At 40.7% G+C, this 20,076-nt stretch overlaps 1 protein-coding gene across 1 annotated transcript in view; it reads right to left on the bottom strand.

Annotated features, from left to right (window-relative positions):
* SEMA3A (semaphorin 3A) overlaps positions 1–20,076 on the bottom strand; it is a 535,542-nt gene that overhangs the window by 164,878 nt on the left and 350,588 nt on the right. Inside the window, exon 6 of the mRNA XM_086919769.1 lies at positions 13,938–14,057. Coding sequence (XP_086775895.1) covers positions 13,938–14,057 — 120 coding nt within the window. The remainder of the gene's footprint in view (positions 1–13,937; positions 14,058–20,076) is intronic.

Raw genomic sequence — 20,076 nt, 5'->3', positions numbered from 1 at the left:
GGAAACACTGGAGTTGGATTCTCGGCAAGAGAAGGGCAGCCTCTTGATCAGTGCATCAGCTTGAGGGTCGGCTTCCTTCGGCACTTGCTGTAGCGAACTGCGTCGGGCAAGTAGATAGTCAAACTGCTCCGAACCACCGTAGTTTGCCATAGCAAACAAAGGTATATTTATACCTTGAAGGTGTTTAGGAAAGCCATAGATTGACGTAAAGTCGGGCATAATAACATCAGGAAAGAACCCCTAGGGAATAGTTGTTCTTTGCAAAGTACATGAGTTCTTAGACAAAGCAATATTCAAGCAAGGGGAAGTTTGCTAACTGCTTAAGTCGATTTTCCAAGAAATCATTGTGACGTTTGGTACGGGTGGAAGTAGCCATGCCTGTATTTGATCTGCATGGGCTATGTTTAAATAAGGGATTGATTTCTATGCCTAAATAAGGGCAATGTGAATTGTACCTATTTAAGGACATGAATTGTGAAAATTCACTCGGAGCTCTAAATGCCACACAACATTTGCGAAGGCAATGGGTCAGCTCTTGGCAAGCTAGTGTGATTGCTATTTTTTGCTTGAAGCACATGCTGCACAAATAAAAAGAAGAAAGCTTGCTGCCACCTAAACGTGGCAGCCATATTGCTAACAGTACAAATTTTAAATTGAAAATTACTTTTTATTGAATTTTTATGGTATGAGGCTGGTGACAAAAAGACTTGTTTCAAGGCCAGACCTAACATGTGGAGACAAAGATACTGAATTAGTGAAAGAGACAGCTAAAAGAATGGAGGGCAAGGGAGACAGACCAGGGTAAGTGTTGGACTTGGCCCACTCTGTAGGGTCATCACTAAACTTTTTGCCTTCGCCCTCCTGTTTGGGTTTGGTACCTGATTTTGTTGTCTTTTAGGATCTGTACACTTTACCACTGCTAAGCCATGAAAAGTGCTTGGTATATCTTCTGTAAATACAGTAAAATTGGCTCACACCCAATTGGCACATTTAATTTACTTGTAAGTCCCTCGTAGTGTGGTACTAAATGTACTCAGTGCCTAAAAATTAAATGCTTCTAGAGGGCCTGTGAACAACACAGTTGCCAATACTGATAGTTCTTTTTAACAACAAATGCCCATGGATGCACAGATTTGAAACAAAGGCACCCTTGCCGATTCTAATCACATAAGCCTTTCATTTGCATAAAAGCAAACACATCTTTTTTTCTTTTTATTTCATTTAAATGGATCACTGACATAATATAGAATGCCAAAATATCGACCTACCAAAATATCGAGGTAAAAATATAGAATGCCAAAATATCGATCTCCTATCTACGAACAGGTAAGTACAAAAATATCGAATTTTTTTAAATGCTTTAAATTAATTAAAAATTAATGAAATAATAAATATAATGAACTTAAACATACTTAAAATACTTAAATAAACTTAAAATTAATAAATAATTAATGTAAGTTAAAAAAAATGATTTGTTAATACATATATATATAAAAACTTAATATTAATAAAACAATTACAATATTTTTACCGTAGGATAGCGGAAAGGGTAAAATTTACTATTACCACTCCAGTGAGTGCAACAGTAGGGAAAGCGTTGGATAGCTTGGGGTTAAAAATTACTATTCCCACTCCAGAGAATGCAACAGTAGGGAAAGCGTTGGATAGCGTAGGGGTAAAAAATAGTATTCCAACTCCAGAGAGTGCAACAGTAGGGAAAGCGCAGGATAGCGTAGGGGTAAAAATTACTATTCCCACTCCAGAGAGTGCAACAGTAGGGAAAGCGTTGCATAGCGTAGTGGTAAAAATTACTATTCCCACTCCAGAGAGTGCAACAGTAGGGAAAGCTTTGGATAGTGTAGAAGTAAAAATTACTATTACCACTCCAGAGAGTGCAATAGTAGGGAAAGTGTTGGATAGCGTAGGGGTAAAAATTACTATTCCAACTCCAGAGAGTGCAACAATAGGGAAAGCATTGGATAGCGTAGGGGTAAAAATTACTATTCCATCTCCAGGGAGTGCAACAGTAGGGAAAGCACTGGATAGTGTAAGGGTAAACATTACTATTCCAACTCCAGAGAGTGCAACAGTAGGGAAAGCATTGGATAGCATAGGGGTAAAAATTACTATTCCATCTTCAGAGAGTGCAACAGTAGGGAAAGGGCTGGATAGCGTAGGGATAAAAATTACTATTCCCACTCCAGAGAGTGCAACAGTAGGGAAAGCGTTGGATAGCGTAGAGGTAAAAATTACTGTTCCCACTCCAGAGAGTGCAACAGTAGGGAAAGCGTTGGATAGCGTAGGTGTAAAAATGACTATTCCAAATCCAGAGAGTGCAACAGTAGGGAAAGCGCTGGATAGCGTAGGGGTAAAAATTACTATTCCCACTCCAGAGAGTGCAACAGTAGGGAAAGCGTTGGATAGCGTAGGGGTAAAAAATAGTATTCCAAATCCAGAGAGTGCAACAGTAGGGAAAGCGCAGGATAGCGTAGCGGTAAAAATTACTATTCCCACTCCAGAGAGTGCAACAGTAGGGAAAGCGTTGCATAGCGTAGTGGTAAAAATTACTATTCCCACTCCAGAGAGTGCAACAGTAGGGAAAGCTTTGGATAGTGTAGAAGTAAAAATTACTATTACCACTCCAGAGAGTGCAATAGTAGGAAAAGTGTTGGATAGCGTAGGGGTAAAAATTACTATTCCAACTCCAGAGAGTGCAACAATAGGGAAAGCATTGGATAGCGTAGGGGTAAATATTACTATTCCATCTCCAGGGAGTGCAACAGTAGGGAAAGCATTGGATAGCATAGGGGTAAAAATTACTATTCCATCTCCAGAGAGTGCAACAGTAGGGAAAGGGCTGGATAGCGTAGGGATAAAAATTACTATTCCCACTCCAGAGAGTGCAACAGTAGGGAAAGCGTTGGATAGCGTAGAGGTAAAAATTACTGTTCCCACTCCAGAGAGTGCAACAGTAGGGAAAGCGTTGGATAGCATAGGTGTAAAAATTACTATTCCAAATCCAGAGAGTGCAACAGTAGGGAAAGCGCTGGATAGCGTAGGGGTAAAAATTACTATTCCCACTCCACAGAGTGCAACAGTAAGGAAAGCGTTGGATAGCGTAGGGGTAAAAATTACTATTCCCACTCCAGCGAGTGCAACAGTAGGGAAAGCGTTGGATAGCGTAGGGGTAAAAATACTATTTCCACTCCAGAGAGTGCAACAGTAGGGAAAGCGTTGGATAGCGTAGGGGTAAAAATTACTATTCCCACTCCAGAGAGTGCCACAGTAGGGAAAGCATTGGATAATGTTGGGGTAAAAATGACTATTCCAACTCCAGAGAGTGCAACAGTAGGGAAAGCGTTGGATAGCGTAGGGGTAAAAATTACTATTCCAACTCCAGAGATTGCAACAGTAGGGAAAGCGCTGGATAGCGTTGGAGTAAAAATTACTATTCCCACTCCAGAGAGTGCAACAGTAGGGAAAGCGTTGGATAGCGTAGGGGTGAAAATTATTATTCCCACTTCAGTGAGTGCAACAGTAGGGAAAGCATTGGATAGCAGGAGGGTAAACATTACTATTCCCACTCCAGTGAGTGCAACAGTAGGGAAAGAAAATACTTCATATATAAATAAACATAAAATAAATAATAATACCAATTACAAATTAATTAAAATACTTAACACTTTTATATAATATATTAATTCATCAATTAAAAATGCAAATAAAAATTAATTAATAAAAATAATAACCTACTAATACAAATTATTTACCAATTAACAATAAATTAACAATTAGAAAATAATAAAAAATTTGATAAAATAAAAAAATGTATTTAAAAAAAATTACTTACAATTAAATTACTCCCCACCCTATTCCCCTATAAACCCACAACCCACTACATAAACTAAATTAATAAAATTAACATAATTATCAATTAAGCAATTAATTACCCATTATATTTTAATTAATTACCAATAATAATTAATTAACTATTATTTCACAATAAATACAAATAAATAAATTAACATATTTAATTATTGATAATTAAATAACTTCCCACCCTATTCCCCTATAAACCCACAACCCGCTACTGAAAATAAATTACTAAAATTAACATATTTATCAATTTATCTATTAATTTTAATTAATTACCAATTATATTTTAATTAATTACCAATTAATAATGAATTAATAATTAATTCAATATAAATACCAATAAATAAATTAACATATTTAATTAATTATAATTAAATTACTTCCCACCCTATTCCCCTATAAACCCACAACCCGCTACAGAAAATAAATTACTAAAATTAACATAATTATCAATTAATCAATTAATTAAAAATATTTACCAATTATATTTTAATTAATTACCAATTAATAATTAATTAACAATTAATTCAGAATAAATACCAATAAATAAATTAACATATTTAATTAATTATAATTAAATTACTTCCCACCCTATTCCCCTATAAACCAACAACCCGCTACAGAATTATATTACGCAAAAATTAAATACCATAAAAATAATTAATTAATATAAATAATAAAATAAATATACACTTTTCAAACATATACTAACATAAAAAAAACTTTAAAAATTGATATTAACTTACTTACCTCAAAATCGATATTTTTGTAGTATATATTCTGTCCATTCTATATTTTTGTAGTCTATATTCTGTCCATTCTATATTTTTGTACTCTATATTGTGTCCATTCTATATTTTTGTAGTCTATATTCTGTCCATTCTATATTTTTGTACTCTATATTGTGTCCATTCTATATTTTTGTAGTCTATAGTCTGTCCAGTCGATATTCTGTCCATTCTATATTTTTTAATCGATATTAATGCAAATCGATAATAAAAACTCGATATTTTGACTGTATACCACAAAGGATCAATACTAAATCATCAAAAAGTGTGAATGTTTAAAAATGCCATGTTTCTGCACAGAATAGATCAACTAAATTTTACTAATTTAATATCAGCAGAAACCATAACATTGATGTATAAACATACTTGTTTGGGAAAGAAAAATGGTCGACGCGTTTCGAACCTCACATAAATCAAATTGGAGGTTCTCTTCACGACCGAACACTAGTATTAATGATGAGCTGATCTCGAATATCACTTGGAAAAAGTTGTTTTATTTTTATGTCAAGCAGTCAACATCTCGTTTGTCATCAAGGATGACTTTATTATTTAAGAAAATCTTTGTATGTGCGTGTGTGAGTGTAACCGAGACGCTCACGACAATTCCCAAAAGTTGTGGAATCCTAATTCAAGATTTAGCGTGTCTTTGGCATCTCTCTCTGACTCGTTAGCGATCTGCAGCGGTCTAGAGGGCCTACAGAACTGATTGTGTGACTCAATAAAGTAGCCATGTAAATGTGACCCAGGTCTGCCTTTGCTAATTGTTTGTGCAGTTTTATCATAAAAGATAATCATTTTGCCAGGCCTAAACCCTCCTTTTTAATGCACATGTCACTCCATGATGCAGAGTATTTAAAACATTGGACATCAGTAGCGGTCGGCAGTAGGTGTTTCTATAGGGCGGTGACGTGGGCAGGAGGAGGGGCAGGGTGGGGGGAAATAATGTATGGATTACGGAGTTTTACAGGTAAGTAAACATTTAAAAACATAAAACGAATTTCGTTGCGCACACTGCATCACCAAATGTGATGCAGTGCGCGCAACGAAATTCGTTTTATGTATTTAAATGTTTACTTACCTGTAAAACTCCGTAATCCATACATTATTTCCCCCCACCCTGCCCCTCCTCCTGCCCACGTCACCGCACTATAGAAACACCTACTGCCGACCGCTACTGTTGGACATGTACTTTTAAGTTTTACATGTCCTAGTAGTGAAAAACTCTTAAATTATTTTTTGGCTTCAACACGTCCTACCTCTCCCACAGGATAACATTGGTTGCCTTACTACATTACATTTAATAAGTGGTACATTTCAATTGGGGGCATCCTCACAAAGGGTTTGACACTGGTCTATTGTGACCCCAGACAAGCTGGGAACAGGGCATAGAGGCAGAAAATTCCAAGCACTTCTGGGGGGGTCGAAACTTCTAGAAGCTTCTCCTATTTCAAAGTGGCAAACAGGTATAAGTACTGGACATCAGACCCCAAATCTTCAATAAACTTCTGGACCTGTGGACTCTGCCATGCTGCTGAAGAGACTGTCAATCTGATGAACTGCTGCTCTGAGGGACAGCTGCCCATTTGTACTGACCTGGTGCCATGCCTCCCTCTCACCTGGGTAAGAAGGACTGGACAAGCACCTCTGTACCCATAGGCCCTTAATAAATCGAAAGGCTGAGTGTCTGGCCTCCGGATCAGAAGCCTCACGGACATAACAGGCATCCAACAACCTGGCCCCAGCACTTGGACTCTGCCATCTGTGAGCCCTGCCCTCCCAAGTGTTACCATCCCAGTCTTGGACCCTTGGAAGTGTGCCTGAACATGCTCTGCCAGCCCATCTGTGCATCCAGCAGAACCGCCGCAACGCCTCAGTGGCTCGGTGCATCTCTCGCATAATTTCTACATACAAGCCCTCTGCAACCAGATGCATCAACTTTGCTGTTCAATGTATCACCCTTAAAAATGAATCATCGCCTGCGGCACAGACTTCCACCAAACAAGGACTTTGCATCACCCATGGCGCTCCACCAGAGCTGATGCGTCTCCACCCAAGGGCATTGCCTAGTCCATCGGACCTGCCACTGCGTGATGTATCTCCTCCTGTCACCTCCTCTACCCAATCTTTACTAACTGTACCCATTTCACAGTTAGTCCATCCGTTCCCCTCCCATGGACGGACCATTTTTTGATCCCATTTATCTGGGCGCCTTTTGGATCACGTCCTAAACCTTCCACCGCCTCCTGCAGGGACCGCAAATGGTCACAACTTAACACCAGCCTGTGGACAACCACTCTGGAAGCCTCTGCCCCAGTAAACAAACCCAATCCAATTATCAATAATGACAATTTCAACAACTGGATCACCACCTCCTTAGATCTTACTATCCCATTTAAGGACATCAAACCCAAACAGAGACCAAAAAATGCTCCTTGGTACTCACAGGACCTGCGCATTCTTAAAAAAGAATGCAAAAGATTGGAACGGAAATGGCGCATCGATTATTCACAAACCAGCAAAAATGAATATCAGGCCACCATAAAAATCTATAAAAATGACATTAAAAAAGCTCAAGCTACCTTCTACGAAAACAAAATTAACGAAGCAGCATCTAAACCCAAGGAAATATATCAAATCGCGAAGAGCCTGCTCAAACTTCCCGATAAACCACCAGATCCTCTAACTGCTCAAACTCGCTGCAATGATCAGGTAGACTACTTCTTCAACAAAATAGCCACAATCTACTCATCCTTCCCCCTACCCCCTCACCCCAAAATAGAACTGAAGGACATCAGTCCACCTCCACTTACCACCCTAGAAAACTTTCAACCACTGGAGTCCACCAGCTTGGAAACCATAATACTCCAGGTAAAGTCCGGATCTCCCAGCGACCCAGCCCCAGCTCAGTTTCTCAGAACAATCACCCCTACCATCCTGCCCACCATTCTGAACTTAATTAACAATTCACTTTCCTCAGGACTCATCCCCCCAAAATGGAAGCAGGCAACAGTCAAGGACCTCCTGAAAAAAACCAATTTAGATCAGATGAACCCGGGAAATTACCGCCCAATCTCCCTGCTACCTTGGATATCCAAAATCGTGGAAAAGCACGTCAACCAATCCCTTACAGAATTCCTGGAAGCAAATAAATTACTGGACTCATCTCAAACTGGGTTCCGCCCCATGCACGGAAGAGAAACCGCTCTACTAGCTGTAACAGAAGGAGCAAGAATGATCGTGGATCAGGGCGGCACTGCGGCCATTATCTTATTGGACCTCAGTGCCACCTTCGACACTGTGAATCATGACATCTTGCTTCACAGAATCTCAGAACTAGGGATAACATCTACAGCGGCGGTCTGGATACGATCATTTCTTTCAGAGCGCTCATTCCGAGTCTGCGAAGGCGATACCACCTCGCCCAGTAAACCACTCAGTTGTGGGGTTCCCCAGGGTTCGTCCCTGAGCCACACACTGTTTAACATTTACATGCACCCCCTCGCAGAAATAATTCGCCCTTTTGGCGTCCAAGTCGTGTCCTACGCGGATGACACGCAACTGGTGGTCACCCTAAATCATCCTTCTTCATGTCCTAATGATCTCAGAGGTTGCATGGAAGCAGTAAGTACCTGGATTAGCCAGTCTTACCTGAAACTAAACGGCGACAAAACAGAGCTAATGGTACTGGGTAATTCCCCTCAAAAATCCATTGAGTCTCTGTGGCCACCAGATCTAGGCCCAGCACCCCCAGGAACACCATCAAGAGCTTGGGAATATGGCTAGACAGTACATTATCCTTCGGATACCAGGCAACCAAATTATCTGCCACCTGCATGGGCATTATAAGACTCATCCGAAAAATCCTACCGCTTCTCCCCTACAAGGCCAGACAGATCATGGTCCAGGGCCTAATCCTCTCCCGGCTGGATTTCGGAAACGCCCTTTATCTAGGCGCCCCTGAATCAACCTTGAAAAAACTCCAGGTGATTCAAAACTGCGCTGCCCGCACACTTCTGCGCATTCCCCACCGCCAATCAGTGAAATCTGAACTAAAAGCCCTCAACTGGCTGCCAGTAAAAGACAGGATCAATTTTAAAAGCATGTGCATTGCCCACCGTGCCTACTGGAGGAAAGGAGCAATCCTGAACCACACCTTGATTACCCCCTACAACCCCAACAGACAGCTTTGGTTGACTCATACCTTTCAAGTCTTCAGACCCGGGTTCAAAAGAGAAAGGAGTGGAGGAAGAATGTTCTCAACAAACGCGGCAAGGCTCTGGAACTCCCTCCCAATCTCTCTCCGTTCAGAACCCAACCTTCTGATCTTCGGAAAAAACTAAAAACCTTTCTCTTCAGCAGATAAAAGTGACCCGCCCCACACACCTGTATTTGGCTAAGCGCTAGGATGCCTGTGGGTAGCTATCGCGCTATACAAAAACCATATCCAATCCAATCCAATCCATGCAATGTTGTCACCTCGCATTTTGCAGCCCACTGGAACCACCACTGAGCAACACATTCTCTTGCCCAGACCTTGCATCACTCCTGCTGCACAGACCCGGGACTAAGCAACTCTTTGCAACCAGGATTTAAGGTACTCTTGTTCAGCGGTCCTAACTGGTCTATGTAGCCGACCTACGTTCCATTGTGGTTGGCCTGAACTTGTAACTTTGTCCCGGTCTTGCTTGACCAAATATCCACAGTTGGTACTTTGCGATATTTGGTACTATTTTCACTTGAATCCTTAAAATTGCATATCTCTGGTTCTACTCAGTGGATTTTTGTTGCTTTGATCATGATTTAGCTAATAACGTGTACTTTATTTTTCTAAATTGGTGTGGGAGTTTTCTTGAGTTGTATTGACACTTTAATATTATTTGAAGTGCTGCATAAATACTTTACATATTGCCTCTAAGCTTAGCCTGACTGCTCTGAACCAACCTACTAGAGGCTTGAGCACAGGTTCATTTGGGATTTGCTTGTGCATCACCCTCACCAGGATTGTGGTTCCTGTTTGAGTAGGGTTACCCCTTCATCAGTAACCCAATTTCCTTCAGTAAGTGATAGCAACAGTGTGAAAGACAATGAGGTTTAGATGGCCACAGAGTCATTGACATTTAGAAAGAAATTAGCAAAAGAAAGAGTGTAGTCTTCCATTAATGAAAGAAAACAGAAACTTTAAGAATATATTATGCAAGATTGTAATTGTGCATCTACTCCGGCATAAAATGACAGTTAATTTCCTGTATGATATACACCTGAAAGAGTAAAACACATCATATTGTGTGCTCTCTTAATCAAAATAACATGTTCCAGTAGGTTTCCTGGATTTAAATAATCTATCTCATGGAATGGAATGGAATGGAATGGAATGGAATGGAAATAGATTTATAGAGCGCGATTGCTGCCCGGGGGCGTCCAAGCGCTGGGAGGTAAGAATTGAAGGGACCGGTGAAGTGACACATTATAGCTCGGAGACTTTGGTGAATAGTAAGGTCTTCAGGTTTTTACGGAATGACAGCAGGTCCGGGTTGGAACGGAGTGAGAGGGGGAGGGTGTTCCAAAGTTTGGCGGTGTTCACCGAGAACATCCTACCACCGGCTCTGGCTTTCTTTACTCGGGGGACCACTGCCAGAAGGGCCTCAGAGGAGCGGAGGTTCCTGTTTGGGTGGTAGGGGATGACGAGCTTGCTGTTAATAGCAGGTCCTGTTTTCCAGAATGCTCGGTGTGCAATGCACAACGCCTTGAATGACACTCTGTGTTTGACTGGCAGCCAGTGAAGACTTTTTAGTGCGGATCTGGCTGACTGAGCTCGAGGAATTTTTAACAGGGTGCGCGCTGCGCAGTTTTGCACTATCTGGAGTTTCCTGAGGGTCATCTCGGGAGCCCCCACGTATAGAGCATTGTTTGTGTCAAGGCGGGACTGGATCAGGCCTTGGACTGCCACTTTACTGGCTTCTGGAGGCAAGAGTGGAAGGACCTTCCTTAGGGTTTTGAGGATGCCGAAACAGGTGGCGGACAGTTTGGTAGCCTGGGTGGAGAAGGACAGCTTGCTATCCAGCCACACTCCTAGGCTCTTGACGCTTTCCTTGGGGGTGGGGGGAGTGCCCAAGTCTTGGGGCCACAAGGAGATAAAAGGTGTTGGCGAGGCAGGGCCTAGAAGCAGGAGCTCTGTTTTATCTCCATTTAATTTGAGGGAGGAGCTGGTCATCCATTCCTTTATGTCCTCTAGGCAGCTCAGTAGGCCTCCTTGGGAGTGACTGATGTTCTTTTGAGCCAATGATACCACTAGCTGAGTGTCGTCGGCGTACGACACAATTTTGATGCCGTACGGTTCGACGATTGCAGCCAGTGGTCTCATGTAGACATTGAATAACACAGGGCTCAAAGAGGAGCCCTGTGGTACTCCGCAGCTGAGGGGCTTGCTGGCTGACACTGTGTCCCCATCGAAGATCTGGAATGATCTGTCGGACAGGAAGGAGCCGAACCACCTTAGAGCGTCGCCAGAGACCCCGATGTCCCGGAGACGGTTCAGCAGGGTGGCATAGCTGACCGTATCGAATGCGGCGCTTAGATCAAGGAGGATCACTGCCACTGATCCTCCCTGATCCAGAGCCCTTCGAGATTCCTCGGCGACCGCTAATAAGGCAGTTTCGGTGCCGTGTTTTGGCCTGAAACCTGTCTGGGATGTATCCAGTAGGGAGTGGTGTTCAATAAACTGGACCAGTTGGACGTTTATATATTTTTCCAGCACCTTGCCAGCCCAAGGGAGGAGGGAGATGGGGCGATAGTTGGAATAGTCGTCGGGGTTCAAGTTTGGTTTTTTTAGCAGCGCCCGCACCATGGCTTGTTTCCATGCTATAGGTACGACACCTGAGGCTATAGAAGTGTTGAGGAGTTCCAGGATAACAGGCAGGGTGGTTTCGTGAGCTTGCATCAGAACTTCTGGTGGGTCTGGGTCGCGTGGGGAACCTGATTTGACTTGCCGTGCCATTTTACCGAGGGTGTCAAGGTCCAGGGGAGGGAAGTGCTCGAGGGTTGACTGGGCATGGACATAAAGTTAGTTATCGTGTATCACATACAAATTTTTTGTGGCAGCAATTCTTTTGTAAATATCAAAACTGCGTTTACGGACAAAAATGTATTATTATTTTTCACCACTTAAAAACTGAAAATGTGTTTCAATCCATGGATTAGTATAGAATGAGTAGTAAAGGCAGATAATCGATCACACATAATTTGTCACACAACAGTTTTCCTTCTATTTAAGGGAGTTTCGAAAACAAATAACTAACATTTTGAGTTTGTTTCCTTGTGCTTGAGATCAAGTAGGGGCAGCCATGCTCTTAATGGTGAGGGGTGACTGTCAATGGGCAAAGGTACAAAATGGTTCCAAATAATATCTTTGTAGTGTTTACACTATGCTGCCACAGACCATCAGGAAACACTGGAAATGGCCCCTTCCTTATGGCTTATGGAAATGTTTCTTTGTCAACGCAACCTTCTCCCAACACTGTCATAATTACATGTGGCTCTTGTCAGGAGGGCTGACAGAAGATGGACATCTTCTCCACAAGTATGGGCTCTACTTGCAAGTGAAAAGCAGATCCTAGGGGACTAGAGACACTATCTGTCATCTCAGATATTCAAGTTAGACATGTCATGGAAATGTTGTCCTCTTTCTTGGAGAACTCTAACAGTAGAGTGATATCCAATCTTTTGTACCCCTTAGGAGAGCGAGAAAGCTCTCAGGAGTGCACACTTCTCTTCTCGAAGCTCAAAAATTAGGAATTAGTGTGGATAAGCACATCTGGACATGGTGGGGGAATGTTTCAACCTAGATGGATTCGTGCTCCCTGCACTACAAAAATAGAATCTGGAATTAAGGGAAAGAACGTGATCTCTGCCTACACAGCCCATCACTTACACAGACAACATCTAACCTATTAATATATCCTATCTAACCCAGCTTAAGGGAAAAGAAGCAAAGCTTGCAGAAGGGCGAGTTGAAGAAAGAAAGAGGATATCTCACTATTTGATGTATGACCCCTGCCTACTGTGTAAACCTGTGTGAGCAAATAGGAATACAAATTCATAATTTACAGCTGCTAATGACTTCGATTCAGAAGTCGTCTTGTTAAAGGCTTCTCTGAAAACTCATCCCTTTAGACCCATAAACCTGCTCTTCTGTATTAGTTACACATGAAGTATTTACAGTAAGACAGGCTCTCACAGAGTACATTTTAAAGGCAACACGGCTTATGATATACTGGGTAATGACACAAAGGTGGATTTCGTCAAACATAAACTACCAACACTCGGTCAACTTGCTCTTTTATTATCAGATAAATGCAGGAAAATGCCTTAAATATTACTTGAAATGCATTATACTGTATTTGTAGGGTAAATGATTAGTATTTTGGTCTGCGTTTTATTTTATTGGTGTAATGGCACTCATTTCTGAAATAACCTTGATTCGACATGAGATTATTTTCCAAAGAAAGTACATTTAAAAAAAACATAAACTCCACCAGCTCTATAACATGCAAGAAACCCCCTGCATCACGAGCAAAAAAGGTTGAGTTTTGTCTTGTGTGTGAACTAAAGGCACATAAATATATTTTATTTCAACATTTATTTTTTGTTTTATACAAGAACACATTAGCAAATCTGTTGCAGGGTTAGCATAGGTTGTCCCAGACGCAGTTTATATATCAGTGTCCTAAGACAGTGTGTCACGTTTGTATATATGTAAATAATCAGGAAGAGGTAGTTTAAGATCTTGAATTACTCCACATGCGAACCTTCTTTTAGTCTCAAAATATAATTAATTTTGAAGACTAAACATAATATCTGTCATTTACCTCTGCAGCTGGCTGAGAGACCCCCTTTTTACAATGTAGAGCTGATATTGAGCATCATTCAATTACACATACGTGTGTGATACTTTGCACAACTAATTAAAGTTAAGCAATTATAGCTTGTACTTGGTCATTTTAATTCTGATCATGAAATACCTAAATAGATTTATTTAATATCATGTCTTGATCTGATAACCTTAATGACCATGTCTGTAGAGGTGCATGCTATGTTTATAAGATCCATATGAAGCACCACAATTTAGGCTACATCCATTTGTAGGAATTGTTTTCCATGTCAAAAGACCACGCTAGGTGATAAGAGAACACTGACAACACCTGCTGAACCATTTCCACATAGTGACTTGCTGACATTTACATTTAAAGCTTTATTTTTAAAAATGGAAACACTTACCATTTAGCCATCTAGAATCATGTTGTTCAGTCCGGATAGGGTGATGATGACCCAGAGTGCGGAAAATTGCAAAATCTCTTCCCATAAAATCTGCTGCTGTTCCAGAATATAATTCGCCGTCTATAGAATAAAGAAAGACCTTGAGTCCCAAAGGTTTCCTGTGTGATGGCTTAAAGTAGTGAAAACGAAATCTAGAAGGGTAATGAGAGATTTTGAACATATTTGGAGTTCCAGTACCATAGTTTAATGAAATTATCAAAAGGTCTTGAAATTTCCTATTGCCTTTGCATTTTCTTCTGCCATCCAGGAACATGGAATGGTTACATATAATGCTGCATAATTCATTGTCTATCTCCCTATTTTAATATTTGCCAGTTTGATGCCTTACATCTACTTCAAAACACTAAAAGGTAGAGAAAGGGTGAAATGATTCATAGACAGATCAGGTACAGTCCAACCGCATTCAAGGTGAAGCATCCCTTTTCAGCCGAACATTGACACTGCTCTTGCTGATGCTTGGGATCAGCTGAGATTTGCAGGAACAGTTTAACGTTTATGAGGTTTCTGAAAAGGAGGTGGTTGGGTTCTTCTCTCTGGATGTGATGCAAGGTATGCGGATTTTGCGACCCTGGATAACTGGAACCTGCCTCTATATTTTTGAAAATTGAATGAGTTTAAATAAAAAATACTTTAATATTTGGTGAATGTTTACTAATGTAGAGAGCTCTCTAATTGGGCTATATGACAATGTGGCCACTAAGTCAATATTAGGATAATCTCAATTTCTCTAAACGAATATAGTGGAGAGGGAACAGAGGAAAGTGGGACACTATAGAGAGAAAGAGGTGAAGGTATATCTCATGTTTCAACTATATAGACTGGCACCAATACGTAAAAGATAAAAATTTCTGCTTTCATAATTTTATAGTTAAATAGTCAAATGCAGTTGCAGGTTGAATCATTCCACCCTACAGACTTTGTAAAAAATTACTTTGAAAAATATAGGATTAGCATGCGGGTTAAATATTGTTCTTTTTCTTTGCATCTATCTAGTTCAATTCGACGAGTATTCCATGCTGTATTGTTTTAATTAGGCACTTTCAACAATAAGTTAAATGGTTTTTTTTGGAGGTACAGTGAAAAAGTATACACATACAGTCATACATACATATCATGAATACATAAATAAAACAATATTTCATACATATAGATACCTCCAATATATTTAAGATGCCGGGTAAAAGCCAGAGAGAGAAGCATAGAAAAATAAACCTCTGACAGGTGGGATTGCCCTGGACACTGTCCTCAATTTCCCTCAGAGCCTCCTTTCCTCAGCAAGATTTTAAAATGTTATTAAATGTCTTTATATTACCAAATCTCTTTGAAACAGCTTCTTTTGTTCCAAGACCTTGTTCATTTTATCGTACCAATCAGCGTAACAGGGAACAAGGTCAGACCTTCATCTCTGGAGGACTAATTACCTAGCTACCAACATAGCAATGTGCAAGAGCTTCTGCGATCTTATTGGTATACCTGGTATTGGGCATAAGCCCACCAAACTCATTGCTGGATTTTTCAGTAAATGGATCCCCCAAAATACATCTAAAAACCTATAAAAACGTTCCCAAAAGATTGCAAAAGCAGACTAGGGGCCAGATGTATGACAGTTTTTTGCATTTTCGGGGTCGCAAATGGTATTTTGGCCCATTTGCGCCCGCAAAATAGGCGAGCCCAATTTACTAACCCTATTTTTTTGACTCGCTATTCAATTAGCAACTCACAAAATAGGGTTAGCGACTCACTATTAGAAAGGGGCGTGCCAAGGGGGTCCCTTCCTAATAGCAAGTCCATAACCAATGTATGAATGTTTTGCAATTGCGCTCACAAAATACTTACAGTTTACCACCCTTCTCAGAAGGGTGGTAAGGCACTCGGAAATGGGAAGGAGTCCCCAGGGGACCCCTTCCCCTTTGGGAATGCATGCACAAATATTTTTTAAGAGCAGGCAGCGGTCCCAGGGATCACTCCCTGCCCTTATAAAATGAAACTGAAAAGTTTCATTTATATTTTTTAAATGCATCCCATTTTCCTTTAAGGAAAATGGGATGAATTGAAAAATAAAAATGCTATATTGATAAAGCAGTCCCAGACATGGTGGTCTGCTAACCCCAGCAGGCCACCATCCCTGGGAGTCCCAGCCATTCCTAATGGTGTAGCAAATTGTGACATCCTCATTATTATTCATGAGGCATGCAATTTGCGACCCCATTGGGAATCACAAACAGTGTCTGAGACACTGTTGTACATTGGATTTGCAAATATTTGTTGCAATTTGCAAGTTGCAAAATCCAGTGGTTGTACATCTAGCCATAGGTGAGCCCACCCTACTTCACCCACCCTTCCACATCTAAAACATTGATCTGGGCATCTCTGGTTCAATGTATGCAAAAGTTGGGGAGTCTGATATACCAACCATTTGGCAAAATACTGCATTTTGCAAAAATCGCTCCTCCCTTCAACCCTTTCAAGGCAAAAAAATTAAACGGATTCATTTTTAACCAATCAACCTTGGATATTCGCACATTCTTTTCCCTGGGTCACTTCGAGGAAATCTGTGCCTACAAGTCTACTTTCTCACAAGATAGCAAGCATTGTGTCCACAGCCTGATCTTCCTATGGTTTGAATTATCCATCAGGTTCACAACTTTTGGACACCAGGTCTTTAGGATCGATGTTCTGCAATACCCTGAGTAGACAAAATGTAACACTACTGCAGCCAATTTTTGTAATCTGTCACCATCGACTCTACTTCATCCTATGATTTCCACCTGCAAGAAATCACCCACTTTCACAAATTCATTTCTGCTCCATCTACCTACAGTAGATGGATCGATCAATAAGGGTACCTCCCTCTTATTTTAAGTAGCTCCGAGGGCTTTCAGAATTCACCTTAGTTATCTCAAACACCTTATAAAACTGTGCTCTTTGCTTAAAGAGCCCTTGCAAAGTTTTTGGGGAAACAAGTTTTGGCAAATCTCTAATTTGATATTCTTGCAGCATGTTATCCACAAATTAATTCGAAAGGTGGGTACATATAGGGATTTCCTTACTGAATCTAAACATATACTGCGCAGAATGTGTAAAATAATCCATATTGAAACAAGGGAGGGCCAAAACTCCTTATTCCTTCCTCCTTAATCCTTGAACAAGCTTTATTCCGGTAACTTATCTTTGTGAATACTGAAATGTAGTAAAGTGAGTATTTTGTTCTAAGTTTACCTATGTGAATACCGAAAAGTATTACAGTTGGACTTTTGGTATAAATTTACCTTAGTGAATACCAAAAAGTAGTAAACTTACACAAAATTGTAAGTTTACCTTTGTGAATTGACCGTTAGCGTAGCATTAAGAAAAATACAATTGACAACATCTTAGAAGATTACAATATTAAAAATGATTCTCTGCAAAGTAACACAAATCCTCCACCCTGGTGGGTGACTCCCCATCCGAACACATTGTAAACTCTCTCCACTCTGGTGAGCGACACCATACCTGAACATTCACAAAGTAGAATGAATGTAGGCCCAGACTTACACAGTACTGGCATAAACTAATAAGAAAATCCTTTCACCGTTTTTTTCTCTGAAAGTTTGTTTAACTTGGTGCCGCAAGATGCAATTATCAGTGAGGCACAATCCATTGAGTTAGGTGAAAGATTAGAGACTCCATACCAATGTAAGACTTTTTTGTCGAGGATGCTTTAAAATCAACTCTGTTTAAAATACAGACCCAAAATTCTCCATCAGCATGCCAATTAGCATATGTGCCAATTCAACTACACCATTACTTTGTACCCATCTCGTCTTTATGCCGACGTCCTCACTTTCCAACACACGTTAACGTCCATTTCCCGATTTCCTTCGGTCGATGCAATGAGTATTCCAGCCTTTGAGCTGTGATATCAATGAGTCACCTGCAATGCATACATCATACACACATGGAATATACTGACTGCATGTTCCTCAGCAGCCACTCGACCACACACAACACGGCTCCAAGTCACATCAGACAAACAATACATATTCCAGCTCTTTAGCAGTGACATCACAAAGTCAGCCACACAAGCATACCATACACATGCCTGAAATCCTTGGATACAGTGCAAAGATGCTCACAAGTGTGTACCTGGCACGTGTCTGGAATTCTTAGGAGTAGAGCATGGCAGCCTTGCAGGCATTTACAAAATCTGACACTCCCAAAGGCATGTAATGTCGGGTAAGAGCTAAATGATTCACTCACCTCCTGTAATTAAGACAGTGCTGAAAATAAGACCAAACACAATTTCAATGCTGTGAGTGCACTCCCCACCAAGACTGTTGCACAATGCTTCATAAGCCACCAGTTGCACATTCATCAGTAAAGATTCAACAGTTCAAAATTAAGCACAGTCTGCAATTCCTGCCAGTTCACATACCACTGGTAGCCCTTCAGTAATGTCAGTCAGTGGCAATCTGCATACATCAGCAGGTCCAACGCCCATACACTTCCGTTGGCCATAGGTTCGCTTTTCATCCATGTGTAATTAAGTAGACCACCCCCTCAGCTGCGTCTGTCTGGTGAAAAAGACACTGGTGGGTCTTTCAGCTTCTCTCTTTTCTTCTTAAGGCTTCAATCTCTCTACTCTTTGTTTCTTACGATATGTTCACTTAATCTTCAATTTCCTTTCATGCATTGCTCTTTTCCAGACCATCACCAGTATTGTAATTAAGGTAGCCAGCTCATGTAAGTTACAAAATGTAGATTTATTGAAGAAGATAAACAGATAACAGGATTATAACAGATTTGGCAGCATTCCCCTGGAGTGAAAAGACAGATATCAGCTGAGCCACAATGGTGGAGACTTTGAACCATGTAGTCATCATGAAAGTCAGGAAGGGAGTCAGAATGACAGGGAGGCAGGCATGGGCTTGAGAGCATTACAGAGGAGATTGGAAGGCAATGGTCATCTAATACTCAGCAGTTTGAAATCTGGCTGATGGCTCTCTCATTCTTTCAAGAATCTTATTTTGAACATTGTGGCTTTAAGTATGCAAAGATGCTAGGTAAATCAAGCTGAAACATGGCAATAAATGGAAGCTGCTTTGTTCGATACTGGCTTCAATGAAGGAGAAAGTCAAAAGGAGAATTGCTCATAAAAATGATTATAATAAGACATAGATGCTCAAAATATAAAAATGAGATCTACTGTTGAAGCCTATTTTAGTTCTAAGAGTGGAAGCCTTTTTATGCATTGAGTAGGTGCTTCTCCTCAGACGACCTCCCATCAGAAAGAAGAGACCTCTCATGTGCTGGTACGTGTAGATGAGTTTGATTAAAGACCACCATGGAAGAGGACAAGACAATAAGTACACTTTGCTGAAAGACAGAATAATTCAGCATTATTTTGTAATTGCTAAATTGGTCAAACATAAGTGGCTATCACATGATGTCAGTAAAGTCTATGCTTTTAGACATTTTAATGCATGTATGATCCTAGCAAAGTAGACTGCCTGGGGCCATTTCAGCTTTCAGGTAGTAGTTACCTGTTTCTCAATTGCAGGTCTCAGGTACTATGATCCAGCATCACTTAGCTGCAGCGCCATGCATCTATACTTAAAATAGCATACTTGCTCCAACTTGTAGCAGAAAACTCCAAATATTGTTTATGAAAAACCACTTTCCTGTATTTTTTTACCCTTGGTATGGAGAATGTGAGTTAGAAGGCGAAATACACTTTGGGGCATATTATCAAGGGGTTTTATCTCCGCTTTTTTGGCTTTAAAAGCCAAGAAAGCGGAGATAAAATTATCTCCCTATTACCAAGCTGTCGCTAACACCAGTTAGTGACAGCTAATAGGAGATAGCGACCATCTTGGGCCCCGCTTTGCATGTCAGTGATATTTATCACTAATGACATGCAAAGTGGGCGTGCCAAGATGTTAGCGACTGGAAACAGTCACTAACATCGCTATCTCCTATTACCAACTTTTGGAGATATTCGCGCTAAGCGCAAAAATCTCCAAAAGCTAACACCTGCCCTGAGCAGTTCTTAGCCATGTTATCCAATGGGAGGTGGATAACATGGCTAAGAGCATTTGCT

Source organism: Lissotriton vulgaris, chromosome 1_1 (assembly GCF_964263255.1).
Source record: "Lissotriton vulgaris chromosome 1_1, aLisVul1.2, whole genome shotgun sequence".
NCBI classification, from domain to species: Eukaryota; Metazoa; Chordata; class Amphibia; order Caudata; family Salamandridae; genus Lissotriton; species Lissotriton vulgaris.
The sequence above is the reverse complement of the archived record's forward strand: the minus strand, read 5'-3'. Positions and strand labels throughout refer to the sequence as shown.